Below are 25,068 nucleotides of genomic sequence, written 5' to 3' on the forward strand. Positions count from 1 at the left end.
ATTTCTGTTACTGGAAACAACATTGCCTTCTGTTCATTTCACTTTCATTGTTTCATTCACTTCTATCATCTTTTTCTGAAATTGCGCTGCTAATTTATTATACCACAGTAGCATTCCATCACAATCATATACTAAAATTTGTTCAGCCATTCTCCAGTGAGCAGACATTCCTGCAATGTCCAGTTCTTTGCCACTGCAAAGATTATTGATTTAAAAACATAATGAAACTGTCAAATATATATTTTATAGAACTTGATAAAATAGTAACAAAATTCATTTGGAAAAACAAAAAATGTAAAACATGAAGGGAAATGGATGAAGATAGGGACAACAGGGAGACAGGACAACACTTACTGAAACTATATTAATGCTATATAGCAGCAAACCATCAACACTATCTTCTATTGAGTAAAAAATAAAATGTATTTTTTCCAAATGAATTTTGTTTACTATTTTATCAAGTTCTATAAAATATATATTTGGCAATTTGATTGTTCTAAGTCTTAAAAGTTTAAAATATAGAAATAATTTTACTTTTTCCTTATTCATCTTTATGCCTTTAATTTCTTTCTCTTCTTTTATTGATGTTGCTAGTATTTCCAGAACTATATTAAGTAATAGTAGAGGTAGAGTGAGCATCCGATTTACTCCTATGTTGATTAGAAAATATTGGTAGTGCTTCCCCATTTTATATTATGCTTATTTTTGGCTTTATATAGGTGATTTTTTATATTGAGCACCTGTGCTTAGGCTTTATAGGTTTTTAGCATGATAGAGTGCTCATCTTTTGAAAGACTTTTTCTTCATCTGTTGAGATAATTGTATAATTTTAGATATTTTAATATTTAGTGTAAATAATTTTATTGTTTTTCTAATATTGAACCATACTTAACATTTTTAGTGTAAATTCCATTTGATCATAATCAGGGATATCTTGGTTATTCACTGTAGTCTGTTTGACAAAATATTGTTTAAAATTTTCTAATTTTCTTTCTGTGTTTTTAATCTAGCTAATTTAGGTGTTAGGATAATATTTGTCTCATAACAGTTTTTTGGTTGATGCTTTCTGAGTTTTTGAGAATAATTTGCAAAATATTGGCACTAATTATTCTTTAAAAGTTTAAGGGCATTTTCCTGTGTAAATTAAAATAGAATATAATTTTCCATCAGAATCAGTAGATATTTTTATTTTCCTTTACAGCTGGATTTTTTTTTCTTTTTCTGTGATTGGATTATTTAAAATCTCTATTTGATTTTCTAATTTGGATATTTTATATGAGCTCTCCTTAAAATGTGACAAATTGATGTTTAAACATTTGATTACATTATTTGTTAGGCACTATTTATTTTGGCAAACAGTCCAAGTAGATGAGAGATCAAATAAAGTTTTAATTTTATCATTGAATGAGACTTATAGCACATGTCCAATGTTCCACTTAATTTTTTTTAAGTGTAGCATTTTTATTTCATACCTCAAGTTATTATCTTTGTTAATGTATTGTGTGATTAATCTATTCCTTATTGAAATAGTTATTAACCATATCCCAAGTTAAGGGAATATACTGCTGTACTTAGTAGAAGTAAAACCAATAAGTACCATTTGTAAGGACAATTGCAGATTTAGGTTCAAAAATAAGAGAAATTAATAACAATGTAGAGCTATCTTAGTAATGGACTGGATTACATGTATAGAAAAGGTTGCATTATATTCCTGGAAGTATTTAGGTAACCGCTGTATGTTATAATCAGTATATTTTATACTGGGTGGGAAATTAGATGAGCCCTAAGGTTCTTTTGTATGTTAACCTTCCATGATTTGACTAGTATAAAGCATGACTAAATATGAGATGACAATGTTGTAAATTATCCTTAAATTTTATAATATTTAAAAGAGGAGAAGTAAATAATTGCTTTGATGTAATGTAGAGATCTCAATTTACTTTGTTCTTGACTGGTAACAAGTTATTCTTGGCACTATTATACAACCTTCATTATTTTTTAAAATAATAGCTTCTTATTTTCAAAATATATGCAAAGATAGTTTTCAACATTCACCCTTGCAAAACCTAGTGTTCCAAATTTCTATTCCTCCTTTTCTCCCTCCTGGAGAGCAATTGATCCAATATAGGTTAAGCATGTGCAATTCTTCTATATATATTTCCACATTAATCATGCTGCACAAGAAAAATCAGATCAAAAGGGGGAAAAAATGAGGGGAAAAAAGAGCAAGTAAACAAACAAAGTAAAGTACTATGTTGTGGTCCATATTCAGTCCCCATGGACCTCTTTATGGATACAGATGCCTCTCTCCATCACAAATCTATTGAAATTGATTTGAATCGCCTCATTGTTGAAAAGAGCCAAATCCATCAGAGTTGTTTATCACATAATCTTATTGTTGCTGTGTACAATATTCTCTTGGTTGTACTCACTTCACTTAGCATCAGTTCGTGTGTAAGTCTCTCTAGGCCTTTTTGAAATCATCCTGCAGATTGTTTCTTATAGCACAATAATATTCCTTTACATTCATATACCATAACTTATTCCCCAAGTGATGATACGATGCAACCTTTAAAAAAAAAAAAGATGCATTTATATTGACAAAATACTTTCCTAAAAAATTCCAATAAATTTCCCTAAAAAATACATCCCTAAAGACAGTTAAGCAAATTATAATAGTGTAACTATGACTGATGGTTCACTTTTACTTTGTAGTTTAACAGTTTGCAGAAAAGAAGGATGTTTATGCAATTTTAACAGAATTATAAGAAATTTTAGAACTTTTTTACTTTAGAGAAAAAAGAAAATATCTATTCATTACATATAAGTACTTAATTTTTCCTAGGACTGTCATTTTCTTTTCATGAGCAGAAATGTCTCTTAAAGTGTGGCATATGGGTAGAGGGATAAATTTTCATGTAATTTTTTTGGTATATGTTTTAGGCAATTGTCAAATGTTTAGAAGATCAAGGGTTTCTTATTTTACTTACGTCATCTGCCTTACTGTGGGACACAGGTAAGGAGGAACTATTTTGAAAGGAATGTTTTTAATGTGTTTTCTTTTGTTTTCATTGTATGCCACAATATTTAACATTTTCTGTCTTTGGTTTTTTTATAGATTTTGGTGATGAACACATGAACTTGTATGCTTTGTTTTTATTTCCTTCATCCTCGTCAACAGGTATGGAAAATTAAGGAATATGCTTATGATTCACTAGAAGGGTGAAGTTGAATGTTTTATTGTTTTCATTTAGGCTAAAAGAAATAAGCTTTAAAAAAAATCCACCTTCTTATCTAATTTTATATATATATATATATACACATATATATATATATATCTGATGTAATTCTTAATATATTAAATAATTGTTATTTATGTATAGTGTTAATATATAATTTGAATGTGGTATTAGCCTATCCAGCTATCCATAAGGAGACTTTTTTCATGTTTTTGATGATAGACCATCTTAGTATTCCTTTTTTGTTATAGATAAAATTATAAATCAAGGAATTTTAAAAAATAACTATATCCCCAGCTTAGTTCAATTTATAGGTATAATTCATCAGCAAATCAAACATTAAGATGCCCACTGTGTGTCAGCCACTGCGGCGTTAGACATTGTGAATACAAACGCACTCAAGATCTTGCCTTTAACATTGTATTGAGGCAGAAGGAAACTTATGCTTATATGTACACAAAACACATATCTCTGTATTTATATAGAGATGCATGTGTGTACTGAGAAGTGAGTGGCATGATGGAAAACAGTACAAAGGTGGAAAACCATTATTTTTTCAGTTCTCTATTTAATTCTATCTTAAACACCAGTTACTTAGAAAATACCATTTCATTATGATACAGTTTTTCACAGTTCACTTCTATTTCAGGAAAATATTAACTATTTAGAAAATACCATGTGTTATATTATTAACTACTGTTAGTGTAACATTGTTCTTTTTCTTTGTTCTTTCCAGTTAATTTTCTTTTTTTTTTCATAATATCTTTTTATTTTTCAAAATACATGTAAAGATAGTGTTCAACATTTTCCATTGCAAAACCTTGTGTTCCATATTTTTATCCCTCCCCAACATTCCCCCTTCCCTAGACAGCAAGAAATTCAATATAGGTTAAACGTGCAATTCTTCTAAACATATTTCCACATTTATCATGCTGCACAAAAATCAGGTCAAAAAAGGGGGGAAAAAGAGAGAAAAAATAAACAAGTGGGCAAACAACAACAACAAAGATGAGAATACTATGCTGTGATCCACATTTGGTCTCCATAGTCCTCTCTCTGGATGCAGACGGCTCTCTCCATCACAAGTCTATTGGAAGTAATCTATATCTATATCTATATCTATATCTATATCTATATATATATATAATATATTATATATATAAATATATATATTTATATATAATTTATATATATAAAATATATATAATTTTTTTTGGTTTTTTTTGCTGAGGCAATTGCCCAGGGTCACACAGCTAGGAACTGTTAAGTGTCTGAGGCCAGATTTGAACTCAGGTCCTCCTGACTTCAGGGCTGATGCTCTATGCCACTTAGCTGCCCCTATGGTTAATTTTCAAAAGAGATTGAAGAGGGAGTTAAAAAGTGAAAAAAAAAACTACAAGGTAAATAATTTTGACTACATTTTTCTTATTCTTTTTATGCATCTCATTTCTCTTATTTTACAGCAGGTATTTATTGTCACTTAAGATACCAGTAATGTTCTAAGGAATTTTTTATATTTATTTGGCGTTTTCTGAGTAGATGTAGATGTATATACATTTTTTATTCTGTGTATTAAATTTGACAACCTCCTTGGGGTTTTAAATAGATTGATGGGATTTCACTATTATTGGCAGTACTAAATGTGATATTCCTAGGAGCTGATTATCTAGTTAACATTTAACCTGTCTCTTATGATTATAGGGTGTAGAACTTGAGAGGACCATCAGTACTTCTCATCCTTCTTAGAGTTCTTGGTTTCTTTCAGGCTGTTTGCCTTCAAATTAATACTTCTATCAAAGAGAGCAGAATGAGATAGACAATAAAATGCTCTTCTTGGATTCGTTTTGTCTGATTTTTTTTAAGTGATTCTTATTTGGGGTTTTAATTATCTCTTAGATATCTGATAAATATCAGAGTGCTGATAGAGAATAGAGAGTTGCATATTTGACAAAAATTGTTGGGGAAATTGGAAATTAGTATGACTAAAACTAGGCATTGACCAATACCTAACACTCTATATACCAAGATAAGATGGAAATAGGTTCATGAGTTAGACATAAAGAGTGATGTTATAAGCACATCACAAGAAGAAAGGATAGTCTGCCTCTCAGATCTGTGGAGGAGGAAGAAATGTGTGGCCAAAGAAGAACTAGAGTACATTATAGAATGCAAAATGGATAATTTTATTAAGTTAAAAAGGTTTTGTACAAACAAAACTAAGGCAAACAAAATTAAAAGGGAAGCAATAAATTGGGAAAGTTTTATATCCATGGGTTCTGATAAAAGCTTCATTTCTAGAATATATAGAGAATTGACTCAATTTATGAGAATTCAAGTCATTCTTCAATTGATAAATGGTCAAATGATATGAGCAGACAATTTTCAGGTAAAGAAATTAAAACAATTTATAGTCATATAAAAAAAAAAGCAGAGAAATGCAAATTGACAACTCTAAGGTACCACTACTACACACCTCAGATTGGCAAGGATGACAGGAAAAGATAATGATGAATGTTGGAGGGGATGTGGGAAAACTGGGACACTGATACATTGTTGGTGGAGTTGTGAATTGATCCAATCATTCTGGGGAGCAATATGGAACTATTCCCAAAGGGCTATCAAATTGTGGGATACCTTTTGCTGCAGCATTGTTTCTACTGGACCTGTATCCCAAAAAGATCATTAAAAAGGGAAAAGGACCCACATGTTCAAAAATGTTTTTGGCAGCTTTTTTTGTAATGGCAAGAAACTGGAAATTGAAGGGATGCCCATCAATTGGAGAATGGCTGAATGTGTTATGGAATATTATTGTTCTGTAAAAAACGACCAGCAGGATGATTTCAGAGAGGTCTGAAGAGACTTACATGAAGTGATGTTAAGTGAAATGAGCAAAACGAGGAGATCATTATACACAAAAACAACAAGATTATGTGATGATTATTTCTGATGGATGTGGCTCTTTTTAGCATTGACATGGTTCAGGCCACTTCCAATAGATTTGTAATAGAGAAGAGTCATCTGTATGCAGAGAAAGAACTGTGGAGACTAAGTGTGAATCACAGCATAATATTTTTTCACATTTTTAATTGCTTGCATTTTGTTTTCTTTTTTTTTACTTTTCGATCTTATTTTTCTTGTACAGCATGATAATTTAAAATGTATTTAGAATTGCACATGTTAACATATATTGGTTGCTATCTAGGGGATGGGATGAGGAGAAGGGAAGGAAAAAAAAAATTTGGACCACAAAGTTTTGCAAAGGTAAATGTTGAAAATTTTCTATGCATATATTTTTAAAATAAAAAGCTTTAATTTAAATAAAAATAACTTTTAGAAAAAGAGAGAATAGAGTATTGATCATAGATCCTGGAAGATCTTAGGTTAGGTCCTATCCCTGATGTGTACTTGCTTTGTGACTGAGCAAATCACTTGACCATTTGGGGTGTCAACCTGAATTAATGAGAAAATGGCCAATATGGCAAAAGTTATGGGCTATATGAAGCAGCAGCTGCACAGAGGGAGAAGAGCTACAAGGTGTAGCAGATGGGAATAATCTATAGTTTTACAAGGTAAGTTGTTTTGTACAACTTCTGAAGGTCCATAAAGAAAGCTTTGGAAGAATTTAGGGTATTTACAAAATAGAGTCAGCTGGTGATAAAGTCTGATCAGTCTCATGCAATTCTTTAGTAATCTGCATTTGGTAAGCTGTATTGGCAACCATTTAAGATAATTAGTTGCAGATAAGATGCTGACCTTCATTAGTAGAGGGAATTTACTTAACTGGGTTTTCTATCTGTAAATGGAGTCATTGCTTTGGTCTCCATGTCTGTGCCAGTCCCTCCTATCTGGTTTAATTGGGAGTTTACTGAAAGCTTGTTTTTTCTTACTCATTTTCTTTTCTCTATCATTATTTAGATACTACAAGCAGATATGTAATAACCACATATTATCACTGGTTAGAATATCATTTTGATTTACTGCAGTCTTTTTTTTTTTTTTTTAACTATCTCAGAATATATAAAATCTAAAGGATTAGTTTTGTATTATGGATATGTGTGGGATGTGCGGGTGCAAGAACCCCCTTCCCAACCCAATTATCTAATTAGAGACATCATCAAGTACAAAGAGAAAACATTTATTTAATTTCTGCAGAGAGAGGCCCAGACACACACATGAGAGCTTGCTTCCGCCATATGCTCCTGGAACCTAACCTGCTTTCGGCTTGTCCAGCATTTAAAAGCAAAAGACTTGAGCCTTCTCATTGGGTAGACTAACAGGATGTAACCATCCTTGACCAATGATCACTAATGCTGGCTGCCTTTTACAGGTCATGTCACTTCCTGTAACTTCCTGTATCTCAGGTTCAAAGTTCATTCCTCCAGAGAGTAAATGACCTCCCCAAGGTCTCAGTTCTGGAAACAGGGAACATGTGACTCAGTACTGAGAAATACTTCATCCGATCAGTCCCATTCAGTTATAATATAATTAATTATACATTATATATGTATATGTATATATATATATATATATATATATATATTTATGCTTGCGTATTTTTTTTAGGTAGAAAAGAATCAAAAGGTGAAGATGACATTTCTATGAGAGTTGTACCCATTTTGCCTAGCCTTCATTATGCTCTACTGGAAGCGAAGAAATTTTTGTCTGAGGAAGAAATTCATCCAAATGTGTTAGTGAAGCATCATTTCCAAGAATTTGCCAAGCAGAACAAAAATTCTTCATTGCCTTTCCAAAATTCATTTGAGGAACCAGAATTTTTTCCATGTGACACATTGTCCAGTGAATTGAAGTCGGGTCTTTATTCTGAAAAATGTAGTCAGAAGACTTTAACTCGTCTCAAGTCTTACTTTTCAGATCCAAGTGGTTATGCTTTGGAAATAACCACAGCCTTGGATTTGCTAGCAGGGCATTCTCCATCACCTTTTTCTGCTTCTGATGGAATGTGTGATGTTGGCTTCTCTCTCCTTATGCCTCCGGATCCTGAATTTGTTGACTCAGAGGCCCAAGTGAAAAATGAAACAGATAAAAACAAAAACTCTGATGGGACAAGTAAGGCTGAAAATACTCTACAATTGTGTCCAGCATCAAATCTGAGAATCCAGCCGAAGAGAAAAGCAAGTATGTCAGTCGTGATGCAGAATAAAAAGGTGAACTTATGCCGCCCATTCTCCAAAAAAACAGGACCTGTAACAACCATTGAAACCACAGTAAAGCTAGCAAAAGGTCAATTTCCTCAGAAGAGGAAAAGAGGTAAATTTCATTTTGATGTAATTCTAAACTATCAGTGAATATCATTGGCATTTTAAGTGAACTAAGCAGTTTTACTTATCTGGAGTACAGGGGAGAATCATTTAAGTTAAGAAGCATTTATCATGCACTTCTTCTATGCCTGGTACTCACTAAGCTCCAGTGATACAATAAAGAGCCCAAAAAGCTTAATCCTCACTTTAAAGATGCTTATAGTCTAATGGAGGAGGACAATTTGCAGACTGCTATGTATAGAAAAATATATGCGGAATAAATTGAGATAATCTCAGAAGTGGAAGATTGAGGATTGTGAAATACTTCTTATAAAAGGTAAAAATTTAGCTACAATTTGAAGAAATTTAGGAGAACCAGAAGATAGAAATGAAGGAAAGTTCAAGGCGTGAGGGCCAGTCAGCAAATAAATTGGGAGATGTATTCAAGGAACAGAAAGGGATCATTGGATTCCAGATTATGTGGAAGTATATAAGGATATAAGCCAAAGGTATGTTGAATTATTAACACACTGCAATTATAACAGTGCTTTTGGATAGAAGAGATATAAAAATAAGGGCACAGAATTTCTGTTTTCAAAGATGTATCAAAAAGTGTTAATTGTGAAGAGTCCTTATTTCTAGCATATTTATACTATTAGAGATTATTTATACACAGATTCTTACTTAGAATGTATATGTGTGTACACACACACACACACACACACAACTTGGGAACAGACTGATAACCTCTAGGAGAAGTATGGGACTTGCAGAATACCCAACCACTTCTTGTATGGATATTATATATTTTCAAGAATGAATTCTTCACTGAATTCTTTTATAGTTAAGGTTTTTTTTTATTTTTTGTTTTTTGTTTTTTGGTCATGCTGATATTACTACTTAGTGATTCTGTGAGTACTCTGTGGTAGTTTCCTCTGTGGTACTTAAGCCTAAATGATTTATCAAAATGTAGGTTGTTAAGCATGGCAGAAAGTCAATGCTTATAAATGCCTTTTTTCCCCTTCTTCCTTGATTTCTAGATTAATTTCAACATTTTATGCTTGTGGTTCATTTATTTCAATCATGTCCAGCTCTCTGTAACTGCATTTTTGGGTTTCCTTAGCAAAGAAAGTAGTTTTGCCATTTCCTTCTCCAGCTCATTGTACAGATGAGGAAACTAAAGCAAACAGAATTAAGTGACTTGAGTTGAACCCAGAAAGATGAGTCTTCCTGCCTTCAGGTCTGATGTTCTATCCACTGTGCTAGATGCCCCATGGATTTCAACATACTTTTGTTTATACTGCTCTTTCCTTCACCATTCTGTGAATGATTCTTGTTTCTCAGACTAGTGTTAATTTAGAAATTTGCACTGAATTGTTGTGACTTGCTATTTTTATAGTTATGCAAAACTTTATATTTCTCATTCTTTGGCTTACAGGATGAAGTTTAACAAATTTTAAAATTATGTAATTTAATTCAGAACTTTTAAGTTACAGCTTTACGTTTCTTTGATAAACTCAAAATTTCATTTTGCTTATTGTTGTTGAAATTTATTTTTAGAAAGAAAACCCCTTAGCATTTCTTTTAAAGAGCTAATATGCCTATATAAATAACAGGTTTTTATCATTTTTTAAAAAAGGAAAAACCATGCTGATGTTGATTTAAATCTGAGGATACAATAGTTCCTTAAAGGAAAAAAAAATTTCTTTTTCTTTTTGAGGTGCTGAAGTGCTGACAGCACAGTTTATACAAACAACTAAGTTGGATCAGAAAAGTCAAGAGAGTTTTGTTTCTGAAAGTGTGCCAGTGGTAACAAATGCTAAAAAGGTAAAGAAACCAGAAACATCTCCAATCAAAACGGTGCCACGGGTTAACCAAGCCATGAAAAAGCCTCCACAGAAACAGAAAGTAAATATAGTAAAAAGCAACCAAAATCCAAGAATGAGAAAACAACTGCAACCTGGTAAGACTGTATTATCCAGGTGAATTAAAATTCTATAGTCTTGATTAAATAGAAATTGCAAGATAGCAAGTCTAATTCATGAATTTTAGAGATCCTTAATGATAATATTGGTGTCTAATCTTTATATAGCTCTGAAAAGTTTGCAAAACCCTTTATGTATATTATCACATTTGATTTTCACAAGAACTCTATGAACTCTTGGTACTATTATTGTCTCCATTTGACAGATTAGAAAACTGAGGCTTACTCATGCGACTCCTTTCCTGCTCAAAAAATATGGGTGTTAGTTCTGAAGTTCTCTCTTCTCTCTCAACTCTTAGTGATCTCATCTATTCCCATTGCAGGTGATCTTATCACATAAATCCACATATGTGGCTCAAATCTCTTCCCTAAATTCCAGGGTATACTTAGGGAAGAGTAAAAGCAGAGTCAAGGGAGTGGGAAAACATAGGATATTAAACAAGTAGCTTAAGTTTGGTTAGAATAGAATATATTGAAAGGAGTGAAGCCTGGAAAAGTTGATAACACTGTATTATGAAGAGATTCAATGACTGAGAAAGAATTCTGTGCTGAAGTCATTAGACTTTAGGATTTGGGGCAGATAGAGCTAGAAGCCATATCTATACATAAGAATAGAACCTGTGATTTCACTGATGTCAGAAATTTCTTTGTGAGGCACTTCCTCCACTTGGGCAGGTCAGCATATTCTAACACAAATCATAGTATTAGAAAGTTTCCTTAGGGCACTGGGCTTCATTGACTTGCTTTGGACCACATAGCCAGGTTTTTTAAATACCTGAATAAAGGTACCGGGATGTTAAATTTATCTTTCATATGATAATTAAAACATCTTTGTAACAATTCCAGTTAATATAATAACAAAAATACCTGATGCATACATTAGAGTTTGTAAAGCAAATTATTTTATATAAGCCTCACATCATTTTATAACAATCCTCGTTATCCCCATATTACATGTGTTTTCCCCATTTTACAGATGAGGATACTATGAAAGATTAAGTGATTTGCTCATATTCACATAGCTGACATCAGAAGTGAAATTCAAACTCAGGCCTTCTTGAGTAGAGTTCTGTACACTGCATAATTATACCAATAGTTTACAACAAAAAGAGAATGGAAGTTAAGAGGCCTAATAGGCAGTTACTGCAAACGCCAGATGGTAGTCTTGAAGGAGGGACTATTCAAGGATAGCTTAGTGGGAATGGAGAGGAAGTAATAGATTTAAGGAATATGGAGAATACAGATGATGTATTGGCTATAATAGGTGAGAATCATAATACCACTGATAGCAACAAGAGAAGTAAAAAAAAAGAACAAATTCTAAGGTAAAAAATAAATTATCTTGGGATGAGGTTGGGGGTGAGAAGGTAGGGGTAATGGAAGGGGTGGAGAAGACATTCACATTGTCACCTGTGATCACAGAGCCAGTTAGCATTAAGTGTCTTTGTTACCGGATTTGAACTGCAGATTCTCCTATGTATTGTGCTACCTAGTTGCTCCCAAAGTATTATTTGAATAGGTTGAGAATTGAGATTTTAGTATGATATCAGAACAGAAACATGAATCAGGGCTGAAGTTCTAGGTATGAGAATTTTCAGTTTAAAAGGAATATCTGAAATCATAGGATTGAATGAAGTTGCCAAAAGAGAGAGATTAATGAAATACTCTAGCCTTTCTAATTTTTAATGCTGTTGAAGTAAGTTCAAGGAAGTTTTCACGTAAAATAGCTAATGAAGTCCATCACAGATTTCTGTTCCCTAACTTCAACTGGGCCTTCAGGACCAAAGCAAGAAAGTTCTTTTATTACTCTCCTAATTGTTGTCTATTCCCCATAAAGGCCATTCTAAACCTTCTCTAATCTTGTTCTCATACTTTTTCCTTCATCTACCTTCTTAGTTTAGGAGCTCATTTCATACTTTGCTGAGAAAACAAAGACTTTTCTTCCTAAGCTTCCTCCTCTTTTATTCTTGACTTTAAAACTCCCTTTACTTTATTAATTATTAGCTTTTAATTCTCCTTCTCCAGGTCAACACTCCTCCTGTGTTCTCCAGGATATTGCCCTCACATACATGTCTACTCTTTCTTATCCTTTAATCTTTCACCATCTACTAGTTCTTTCCATTTAACATACAAACATACTCCAGTCTCTACCAACCTTAAAAAATCCTTCCCCAAATCCTACTATTTTCCCCAAGCTATTGTTCTATCTTTCTTTCCTCCCTTTTAAAGTCAAATTGTTTTAAAAACTTTCTGCCCTTTTTGCTTCTGCTCTTTTTCTCTTTTAAGCCCTTCACCATTTATCCTACAACTTTATCACTCAATAGAAACTGTTCTCTCCAAAATTGAGTGATCTCTTAATGAACAAACCTGATATCTCTTCTCACTCTTTATCTTTCTTGACCTTTCTTTAGCATTTGACATTGTTGATCATGCTGTTATTCTCCTTCATGCTGTTTCTTCTGAATTGTATGATACTACTTTTTACTGATTCTGACTTCCTTCTCAAATAATCATCACACCCTCTTGAGTGTTCCTAAGGTTCTGTCCTGTGCGCCCTCTTTTTCTTCTATTCTCTCATGTGATGATTTCATTTATTTCCATAGGTTTTATTTTTATCTCTATGCAGATAACCTACCAAATCCAGTCTTTCTCTAAAGATGTGGAATCCTCATTTCCTCCAACACCACATAAGTAGTCAGTTGCCAAATCTGTTGCCTTTACTACTTCTACAATATCTCTTGCATCCTTGTCCACACTACTCAAAATTCATCATCTTAGTCTGAGATCTCATCACCTCTCTTCTAGACCATTACAAAGCCTTTCACAACTCTTCACTAATTTTAATGCTTCATTATATAACATTTCCCTTCTTGAATTCAATTGTGTAGCCAAACATGCTTTCTTGTCCTTGCTCAATATGGTATTCCATCTCTCATCTACAAGATTTTGTACTAGCTATTTCCCAAGTCTTCAACTTCATGTCAGAATCCTTCACTTCTTTCAGGCATCTCCTCCTGCACGAGGACTTCTCCTTCTCCTCCAACTAGTCATGCTTTTCCTTCTAAACTCCCTTTTATTTATTTGGAGTATGCATATACTAAGACACATATGTATATATTTGTGTATGTGTGTATGTGTGTGTGTATATATATACACACACACATACACACATAAAGATAGATAGATAGATATATGTAGATGCACTCAACACATTCACAAATGCATTTTATCGTCCTCAGAATGTAAGCTTCTTGAGATCAAAAACTGGCTCACTTTCATCTTTGCATTCTCATGGTGATCATGTAATAAAAGCTTAATGAGTATTTGTGAATTTTTTGATCAATTAATGTAAATTAATGAGGATAAGAATGAAGATACTTTAAGCAGATTAGTTTCATTTCATGCCTAGAAACTTAAGAAATGAAATATTTAAAAAAATTTCTTACAAATGTATAATAGTATTTAATAGAGATTTTTGTTAGTTTTTTTTAAACTACTATTTTGTTTGTTTTTCATTTATTCCATGGATTTCTGAAGTCCTGTAGAAGTGTGGAAATAATGATAATTTCTTAAAGATTATGCTAGCACAGTATAAGCTTTGGAAAGGTCTGTCCCACTACTTCGGGGAACTGGTGATAGACAGCATATAATGAAATAACATAATGAAATTTCGTGGGCAATTATATGGCAGCATACTTAATTTCATGTAAATCAATACAGGCTTTTTTTTTTTTTTTTTTTTTTTTAAGCCAAAAGAGAGATTCCTTCCCAACCACCAATTAAAATTCTGTCAAATAATCAAGGAAATGATCATAGTGAAAATACGGTTCAACTTGGAAGCCCTGCTGTTGTTCAATCAGATGTTCAAGAAAATTGCATTGGTCACTTTGATTCCCAAGCCCTAAATATGTTGGCTGATCTGGCTCTAAGCTCTGCTACCTCTACCACCTCATCATCTATTCACAGAGACTTGTCTTCCTCCTCTGACTTAACACAAAACAATATTTTATTCTGTAAAGAAAATTCTTTGCAAAGTACTTATGATCATGAATATCACAGGCTGGCTAAAAACCAAAGATGTGCATTGTATTCTCTTGAACTATCCAAGCCATCTTATGAACAAATTGATTCACGGACAAGTGTACCTGATAGCCAGAGTGAAAAGAACTTGACTCCATATTGTCAGATATCTGTGACCCAGGAAGCACTTCCTAAAGAGACAGTAGAATCTGCAGATGAAAGCAATAGCAATAGTTCTTTTATTGCCATAGAACATTCTTATGCCTTACTCACTGCTGAACATTCAAAGAAACATCTGCAGCAGCGTGGAACGCAAGGTCCTACCTTTGCAAAGAATGGTACAAAAGGCCCCGAGGCAGGGACTCCAGTGGGCAAAGTGATGCCATTTCGGCATCAACATAACACTCCACCTGTTCAAAAGCTTTTGCTGGATCCAGTCATAAAACATAAGAGTCGATTGTTGCCTTCCAACTTAAAAGAAGATTTTTGTCATTCTCACACAGTATTTAGCTGCGATGGCTCCTTTAAGGTTACTTGCAAGTGTGAAACAGAATATGTCTTCAGCTTAGATAGTAAATATACTAACAACCCACTGGAGAAAACTGTAATAAGAGCTTTACATGGGTAAGTATGGATAAAACTTGATTTTGGTATGTTTTTATTACATTACACTTATACAAAAGAATTGTTTGTATTCCTTGGATTCCTATTGAGGAAAAAGAAAACTAGAGTTGGAAGTACTAGTACGCCACTGTCAGACTTACAAGACAGATTTTAGGTGTAGGAATGTTAGGCCTGATTCTGCTACTGGCTTCATCTGAGTGTAAAAAAATAATTTAACAGATGAATAGTTTAGGCATAATGAGGACTTTAACCTTTTGAGGGCACCAACGTTTTTCAGTTAAAATTGAAAAGATCTTACATCAAAAAATAAGAATAAAAAAAATTTTTTTTTAAATTAGAGTTTTGGAAGGAAAGCACCCTCAATACAGAACTTAAGAAAAATTTTAATCTTTTCTAAAAATATAAAGTTAGATCTGATGAAAAAATAAGTTCATATTCAAAGGTAATTATACAACTTAACTGTTCAAGAAAGATATATGTAAACTATGTCTCTAGTTCTTAAGGTGAGTATTAAGAAGCCTTTCATATTGGAGTTTGGAAAGAATATCCTAGTCAAGCCTATTCTTTTACAGATGAGAAATTAAAGATCATAAAAGTTAAATTACTTGCTTAAGTTTTAAGTAGAAGTAGTAGAACTGGAATTTCAACTTAGATCCTGATTCCAAATTCAGCCTGCTTTCTGTATTGAGGATAGTTCTCCACGCATGAAAGAGACCTACTGTAGGAATCAGTGTTTATTTACAGAAATGGTTTGAATCTTTTAATATTACTCATTTGTCAATCTATCATCTTCATTTTTTCTTTTAATTGTTGCTTTATACTTTGTATATTTTTAAATGCATGTATCTACAAGAATAAAGAATTTCTGCTCATTATCACATTCACCAAAAATTATTCTTAGTGGTTCAATGTGACTTTTTTTTCTTGTTTGATCTCTTCAGACCCTGGAATGCTGATGTGCCAGATAATGTAGAAGAAGTAAAGCTTATTCTTCATATGTGGGTAGCCCTGTTTTATAGCAATCAAAATAAAGTCATACCCTCAGCTCGAAAAGTAGTAGAGCATAGCAATCCAGCAAAATATGTTTCTATAAATAGTACTTTGGATCCCTTGGATTTCAGTGAAGTCGGTGAAGAATGTCTAGGTATGAAACGACATTCTGTAGAATCTCCATTGGAGTCCAATTGGAATTCAAGTAATTCTACCACTGGAATATTATTGGCTTGCACCAACATCAAACCATCTACAAGTGGCTTGGAAGAGAGAGCTGCTTTAGCAGGAGAAGATCATCAAGATGTCCCAGAATTCCAGAGTACTATCTGTTCTACTAATGAGGTAAGACTGGATAAAACAAATATTGATTTTTATGAGGGAGAGAAGGTATTTTTCGTTGTTTTGCTAAACAAAAATATTTAGTATGTGGCATTAAATTAGTCTGTAAGAGCTGATACTTCCAGTAATATAACAAAGTTTTTGTAAAGCTTTGGATGTGAAAAATAGTTCCTTACAAAGTTAATGAGGTACTATTGATGGCTAGAAGAGAGAGGGCTAAGTCTTATCTTAACTGTATGTGCTTGAGAAAATTGTTCATTTGAGAGAGGAAAGAAATAGTTGCAAAGGTAAGGAAGATTTTAGTCCACATGGAATAGTTCTTCTGACATGGAAAATATTCTCGTTCCTACCTGTCCTTAAGTATCACGAATACAGAGCCTCAAATGGCATGAATGTGAAAGTTATAACACGATTCTTAAAATGACAAAGGTAGATACCATTTTAAAATCCATAGTTCTAGCATTCTCTAGGATGTTGTATTGTCAGAACTCTAATGTTATAGTCCTTGTAGACATATATCTTAAAGGAACTAAGAATATAGATAAGCAAATCTTATTTATTAGATGAGTAAATTCAAAGTATAACTTATAAAGTCTTTGATTCAAAAGTATTCTTTATTAAGACAGTATATTTTATTTATTAACTTGACTGAAGAAATTTTTAATATGATCTTTTAAAGTCATAAATGAGAAGGAAAATTTTTAAAAAGTATATGCTTTTCAAGTTTTTATTTTGTTTGGCATAATATTAAAGGGCAGCTATGTGGTACGGTAGATAAAAGGTTAGACCTGGAGTCAGGAAGACTCATCTTCCTGACTTTAAAGTCTGGCCTCAGAAACGTATTAGCTGTGTAACCCAGACAAATCACTTAGCCTTATTTACCATGGTTTTCTTATCTGTAAAAAGATCTGGAAAAGGAAATAGCAAGCTACCCCATTATCTTTGCCAAGAAAACTCCAAATGGGATCCTGAAGAGTTGGGCTAACTGAAATGACTGGACAACACAATGCTGACAGTATTCTTGAGTTATTTATTCTTCTATGATATACCACTACCCCTCTTTCTACTGATATTCAGAATAGGATAGGAGAGACTTGACAGACCAGAAACCAAATTTGATAAGCATTTTATGTACTTAATTTACTGAAGTGCTTTTTAAAATGTTCAGGCATTTCAGAAGCTTTATAAAAAAAATGTAATGGTACAGAATCATTATCATAAAAACATGTAAGATGAGAGAGCAGAGTAATACAAGTCAAAAAATGGAAGGATAAGAGGAGGCTTAGCTGCCACAGGTAGTTGTCCAGGAGTTGATCTAGTCTCATCACCTCTGAAATTGGGGTGCCTCTTCAGGTAATATTAACTTCCAAGGTGTGTTTGAGATTCTTAGTTGTAGTAAAATTAGTGTTAAGTCATGAGAGTGCTGAGGAAATCTCAAATTTTAATATTTAATGTAAAATGGTAAAAACAAAGACAATATTAATGAGTTTTGTGTTTTGCATGTGTTGAGCTTAAGTCTGCAGAACACTCAATTTGAAATATTCAATAGGAATCATTATATAGCTCTATGAATCACCTTCATGAAAAAGATAATTAAATTCAAGAGAGCTGACAAAATCAGAAAGGAGGAAAGTGTAAAGAGAAAATGTGCTGCATCATTTGAGGAATGGTTTAACAAATTGTGTAGTATGATGATTGTGTTAGGAATGTTATTGTCCTGTAAGAAATGATGCTGGGGATAGGTACAGAAAAACATGAAAAGACTTATATGACTTGATGCAAAGGGAAGTAAACAGAGCCAGGAGAACATTTTAGAACATTGTACACAGTTAAAGTAATATAATGATAATCAAATTTGAAAGACTTGGCATTTCATTGTTATTCTGAAGTAATTCTGAAGGACTCCCGATTTAAAAAAAAAAAATGCTATCCATCTATTCATTGATGAATTCTTAAGTACAGAAACTTTTTTTCCATTTTATTTATCTTGCCTTTTTTGGTGAGGGAAGGGGCAACATGACTAATATGGAAATATGTTTAGTATAACCTTATGTGTGTGTATATATATAATTTCATGCTTTCTCAATGGGTGAGAAGGGGCTAGAGGGAGAGGATTTGGGACTCAAAATTTTTAAAAATGAATGTTAAAAGAGAGAAGAGGGCCTTGAACATACCATTTTGGGCTTATGATATGTGTATTGAGCCATGAGAGGAGTATCCAGAAAGGTGGAAGGATAGAACCAAGAAAGTCATAAAAATGTAGAGAAAGTAATCAATAGTGTCAAATGCAGCATAGAAGTTGAGAAGGATTAAGACTGGGGGGCAAGGAAAGCTCTTTATATTTGGCAAATAAAAGATCTTTAGTAATTTTGGTTGAGTGACAAGATCAAAAGCCTGATTTTCAAAGGGTTGAGTGAGTGATAGAATGAAGTTAAAGCACTGAGTGGACAACTCTTCTAGGAGTTTGGCTGAGAATGGAATGGAATAGATCATAGACAGCTCTGTGTATGTGAGAGTGTGAGTGAGCTTAAGGGTATCTAGCGTCTAATGCAGATTTTTTAAGGATTAGAGAAACTTTATGTTTGAAGATAGGTAGGGAAGAAAGCAGTAAATTGGGAGATTGTGAGGATATGGGAAAGGGCAGTTGAGTTGACACTTGATTGAAGAAGGTAGGAGGAGTTAGGATTGAGTGAATCTGTAAAGGGTTTACCTTGACAAAGAGATGGACCACATTCTTATCACAGGAGGAGAGGATGGGCAGCAGCTAATAGTAAGGCAGAAGAGAAAGTTCAAGGTGAAAGGCCTTCATTTTTTTCCCTAAGCAAGAGATTGGGAATTAATTAAATTAAGGAGGAGTGAAAGAATTGTTTTGCTTGTGCAATGAGGGCCCAGTTGTAATTGAGTAACACAAATTTATAATGTGCCTAGACAGCAGTCTTAGAACTTTCTGCGTCTCTGTTTAGGAGTACATGAGTAGAAGCAGAGCAGACAGACGGGGTGACAAACATTTTTAAATATAGATTTTCTAGATTTTCGTCTTTATGTGAAAGTCATTTTTGGACTCCTCTTCCCACCACTAACTGGATTAACAAATTCTATCATGGCAAAGAAAACAATTTTGCACAATTTTCTATTACAGTGATTACATCTTATAATGAATGTAACATTTCACCCTCGTAGTCCTCCACTTCTCTGTCATGAAAAGGGAGCCATGATCCTTAATCTGTCAATTACTCACAGCTTGGCTTCCTATTTAGTGATCTACACAGTTTATAGTAAGAGGTAGTCATCATTCATATTATTATTTTGGTTCTCCTTCACCTGGTTCACTAGTAAGAAGTCTCCCATGTGTCTCTAGAAATTTGTTGTTTTCTTGCTGCATAATGACATCCCGTTATATTAATATGTCATAATTTTTTCATAAACTTTCTTGTTAATGGTCATTCACTTTTTAGCTAACATTTATAAAGCACCTAATTTATGCTATTGTGCTGGGAAAAACAAAAATGAAGCTTCCTCTGCCTGCAAGCAGTTTACATTTTGCTGGTTTAACAGATACACAAATAAAACCCTTTGATATTTGACATACTAAACTCTAAACTTTTATCATTTCAGGTAATTAGAAAAAGAGTGGAACAGGAATTACCAAGTAATATAGAGACACCTAATGTTGTGCTTTCTAGTAATGCAAGTACCCAAACTAGAGAACCTTCTATTGCTGATGAAAATGAAAATTCACAGAAACTTATTAACTCAGGAGCAGTTTCTGAAAATGGGATCATTGATCAGACAATGAACTGTGGAACTTCTGTGAACAGAGCTTTAGAAAACAGAGAAGACTCTCTCTATGAAGCACTAGGCACAAAAGCAAGTACATTACAGAACATAGAACATAGTAGTCCCAGAAACAAAGTAACAGAGAGTCAGGAGTCATTAGAAAACAAAGATGGTGACTTGGAATATGTAATGATCAATTTGGAACCAATTACTTTCACTTTTGAAAAAAATGCCTGTCTACCTATAGAAACAGGATTTGCAAATGGAGTTGATAAAATACCAGACTCTGATAGAGAACTGATTAAAAAAGTATCACCTGTTGAAAGTCTTAGACAACAAATCCCCTTCCGTGAAATAGCCCAAGCACAAAATGCTTCATCTATAAATCAGGATCTCCAAGACATTCCATCTATGGCACCATCTGTATCAACAGGAACTAAATACCTCTGTACTTCTTCTGTTGCTAGAGAGACTCTTGCTAAAGAAACTGGTTCACTTGAGAAGGAAGTTTCCATTCCACTGTCAACATCATCAGCTAATACAGTGTTAATTGAGGCAGTCTCATCAGTTGTCAGTTCTGGTGATCAGGCAACCTCTGATGAAATGAAACTACCTCAAGACACATTTCTACAGACTCCAGGACTCTATAGCATATCTTCAGAAGAGGTTATAGAGTCAGCTCAGGTTGAAGAAATTGTTTTAACACCTACTTTTGCGCCTATGGAAAGCAAAAAAACAGCTTCAGCTGGTTATATTTCATCAGGAGCTACTAAATTAAATTACTCTTTAGAAAAGGAGACAAATGGGAGTGACTTAAACAGTGAAAGAATGAATTTTGAGTCAGTCAACGTGGCATTTACCAAAGAAACTTGCATATCTTTGGGCAGAGAGGCAGTCAGCATAGAGTTATCAGATGATTCAGATATTGAACTAGCGCTAACAATATCACCACCTACAAGTCCTCGAGACCAAGCACAATCTGATGAAATTATGCAGATTCAGGCTGTTCCACTAGAGAATGTGGAACTTCAAGTTGTAGCTGAAGAAATAATTGAGCCAGTAACAGCTTTCCCCAAAAAGAGAGAAACTAATTCTTCTGACTATTCTTCACTTCATACTGCAGTGTTGCCAAAACCATTAGAAAATAAAGAGTGTAAAAGAGATGCTCTGGATCCAGTTACTTTGGTACTTGCTAAAGAACCATGTGCACTTGAGATTGGACAGGAGGTTAATATTATCACTAACTCACCCTTTGATGGTGCCTTAATTGAGCCAGTATCACCAGCTTCAATTCCTGATGAACAAGTGCCATCGAAAGAAACACCACTATCTCAGGATATGCCCCTTCAGATGTTAGAGCTTCATGATACAGTATCTCAGGAGGTTAGTAAAGCCTCCCAGATGCAATCAATAGATTTATCTTCAGGAGAAGAAGATCATGCATCTGACAGTCCTGGGGTACCAGGAGAAAAGCCGACTGCTACACAGGGAAAGCCTACAAAGCTTTCTTCTGAAATGGCTTTGCCCTTAATTGATTATACAGAACAAAAAGAAAGTCTTTTACTTATTCATAGAAGAGCAGCAGAAGACCATGTAGTCCAAAATAAGTATGATGATGCTAGATTTTTCCAGGGGAAATTTCAATGTTGTGATACAACATTAAACCAGACTATTTCTGCTGCAGAGTGTGAGGACTTGAAGACTTCTTTTCAGGATTTGGAAAGATCTGAGAATCCTTTGCAACAAACTAGTGAGGAAATCAAAAGTTTAAATTCAACACATATTGTCTTGGATACTCATAAATCTCCACCTTGTCTTAGAAAGTTAATAGAAAATAGATCTGTAGCTGAAGAAATCCATTCTTCAACTGAATCAAACCTGACAAGTAATTTATTGGAACATAAGAATAGCCCTTCAGACAGTAAAAAGGATTTACATGGACAAAGTGAATATGATTATTTACCTAAGTCGTCTCTGGATTTGACTTCAGTTGACCAATCTGATTTTATATGTAGACCCTCAAAGAACCCAGATATTTGTATTAACATGGATGATGCCTCACATATAAGTAGTTCAGGACAAGAAAATGAAGATACATTTCAAGAGCATGGAATTTCAGTGTCTAGAGTTCTCAGTAATGATGAAGTTATTTCTACTTTACATGAAGAATCCATCAATTTAAAAGGAACTAACCTAGGGTCAAGCCTCATATTGTCAAAAGGGGAAGGGAACACACAGGTTCATCAAGAAACTTCATCAGTATGTGAAACAAAAGATCAGTCAAGTGGCATTTTTGCCACCAAAGAATCTAACCTGGTATGTGTTGGTACATATCAAAATGTGGCAAACATAACCAAAAACACAGAGGAAGAACATTCTGCTTCAATTATTCAGAAACCTTGGGAGGCCTCTGAAGAGCTTGTAGAACATGAGAGTGCAGGAGAGGGAATTGGAACTGAGAAAGACATAAAATCCCCTGATAGAAATATGGATATGAATTTGAACACTGAAATTTATTATGAGTCACTTTCTGGAGAATCTGACCAAGAATGTTTTGGGGATATTAAACATTCCCAATTGCAGTTAGATGATCCTTGTCCCTTGGGAACCAATCATTCCAACGAAGTGGAAGAAGCTTCTGTAACTGATTATGATACTTTGATGGATAGTAGAACTATAACAACAAGTAGCGACATAGAGAGTTGGAATTACTCTCATAAAAGTCAAGAAGCAGACAAAGGTACCAAGCAAAAAAGCTGGTCAACTGGATTTAAGAAAGGGGATAAGTATGTACCCTTTTACATTAAAATCCGAGATCTTCATGGCACTCCCAGGACTTATACTAATTTTACTGTAACTAAGAAGCTTAAAGACACCACTAGGACTTTACACAACTTGAAGCAGCACCCCTGTGTCACAGCTCGGTGCGGCTTGATCAGCTCCTGGACAAGTACCTGGCAGGTGACAGATGATCCTACCCAGAATACTTTGGATCTAGAATATTTGAGGTTTGCACATAAGCTAAAACAAATGGTAAAGAATGGGAAATCTCAGCTTTCTACTGCTTCCAGTCCTTTGTCAAAGGAATCACATATTCAGACAACTGTTGGAGTCTTTCCCTTGACAAAAGTAACTGAGACTCCAGTTACACATCCAACCTCTAGAAGCAGAAGCCCTCTATTAGTAACAATTGTACACTCAGAACCAAGGCAACATACCTCAAGCTGGCACACAAATAGTGAAAAGCATAGTGACTTTAACAGTCTTTCTTCTTCTAGGCAAGACAAGTGTAGCCAGAGTAGAACTGTTCCAAATGCAGAGAGAGATCCAGCCACTTCCTTCCACCTCAATAAGTTGAAATATGATAGTAAGCTGAAAGAATCTCGGAATGACATTTCACTCATTCTTAGTGAATATGCTGAATTCAATAAGGTGATGCTTAATAATAGCCAAAGGAACTACCAAGCTAATGATTTAAGTTTTAACTCTGGAAAGACTATATCGCCGAAGATAACATCTTTCCCAAGAAGGATGGCTTCCTATGAACACATGATTACAGACTTGTGTTCCAATTTGCACGTCAAATTAAAAAATGTTATAAAAGAAGCTTGTAAAAGCACCTTCCTGTTTTGCCTGGTTGAAACAGAAGATAGTTCATTCTTTATCAGAACAAGGGTAAGGCATCAACTTTTTCTTATATTTTCCTTTATTTTGATTTATTTAATTCTCGACAGTCTTGGTTTGAATCATACTGTTTACTTCACATATTTCAAGTTATACAATATAATTTAGGTAGTACAGTTGGCTCCTTCTGAAAACTGGTTTGGAGTGGTACTGCTATTTGTAGAATATTCTTAACATATCCATACCAGGGATAAAAATAAAATCGGGCATCATCAATTTGACTAACTTATATTTAATTAGAATTTTAGAACTTCCAGACGTGACTTTGGGATTATTTAATCTACATAGATATAATGTTGTGGCATATACTACATGCCAGATACTGTTCCAAAAAAGAGGCAAAAGACGTTCCTTTCCTTCAAAGGGCTTACAGTTTAATATTAGTAAAGTTAATGGAGAATTGCTTGTGTTTGGCATCATTTTTAAATTTAAATTTTAATTTCATTTTTTCTTGTATGCTGGGAATATTGTTCTCTTTAACCTATTGTAAATCCTTTTGAGTATTTGTAACTGAATAATGTTTCCATCTTGGGAAGAATTGACTTTAGGAAGAGCTAGAAAGTAAACCAGATTTCCAATTTAATTTATTAATCTTAACCTTTTTCATAATTTATTTTGTATTACTTTGTTGGGAATGCTTTTTGAACAGAAAGCAGAACTTTAAAGCAGAAGTTTTGTTTAGGTTCTAGAAAGGTAAGAGTTGGTAAATATTTTTATTTTAAAAGACTCATTTTTGGATGTTATATTATTCCATCTAAAAAAATAAATAGAACAGTATTTAAAATTTTATTATGCTACATTTTACGTAGCTAAATATTGAGCTGGTTAATATGGAAAGAATATTTAGCTAAATCAAGGTCTTATGTACAGTCTTAAAAGATTAATATTGTAATTAACATTATAATGCTCTGCCTTTGTTATGTCCAATAATAGCCATAAGTAAATTCTATGTTTGGATTTTTAAACCAATGCTTTGAAACTTTGCATAATCCACAATTTCATCTATCTAGATCAGGGGTCCTCAAACTTTTTAAATAGGGGTCCGGTTCACTGTCCCTCAGACTGTTGGAGGACCGGACTATAGTAAAAACAAAAACTTTGTTTTGTGGGCCTTTAAATAAAGAAACTTCATAGCCCTGGGTGAGGGGGA

At 33.6% G+C, this 25,068-nt stretch overlaps 1 protein-coding gene across 2 annotated transcripts in view; it reads left to right on the plus strand.

Moving 5' to 3' along the window:
- Positions 1 to 25,068, plus strand: part of TASOR2 (transcription activation suppressor family member 2) — a 102,567-nt gene that overhangs the window by 58,065 nt on the left and 19,434 nt on the right. For both annotated transcript variants that reach the window (XM_031939972.1, XM_012550842.3), the window contains exons 12-18: positions 2,944 to 3,016; positions 3,119 to 3,181; positions 7,803 to 8,507; positions 10,218 to 10,460; positions 14,231 to 15,125; positions 16,067 to 16,460; positions 20,073 to 23,909. In XM_031939972.1, coding sequence (XP_031795832.1) covers positions 2,944 to 3,016; positions 3,119 to 3,181; positions 7,803 to 8,507; positions 10,218 to 10,460; positions 14,231 to 15,125; positions 16,067 to 16,460; positions 20,073 to 23,909 — 6,210 coding nt within the window. The remainder of the gene's footprint in view (positions 1 to 2,943; positions 3,017 to 3,118; positions 3,182 to 7,802; positions 8,508 to 10,217; positions 10,461 to 14,230; positions 15,126 to 16,066; positions 16,461 to 20,072; positions 23,910 to 25,068) is intronic.

Source organism: Sarcophilus harrisii, chromosome 5 (assembly GCF_902635505.1).
Source record: "Sarcophilus harrisii chromosome 5, mSarHar1.11, whole genome shotgun sequence".
NCBI lineage: Eukaryota > Metazoa > Chordata > Mammalia > Dasyuromorphia > Dasyuridae > Sarcophilus > Sarcophilus harrisii.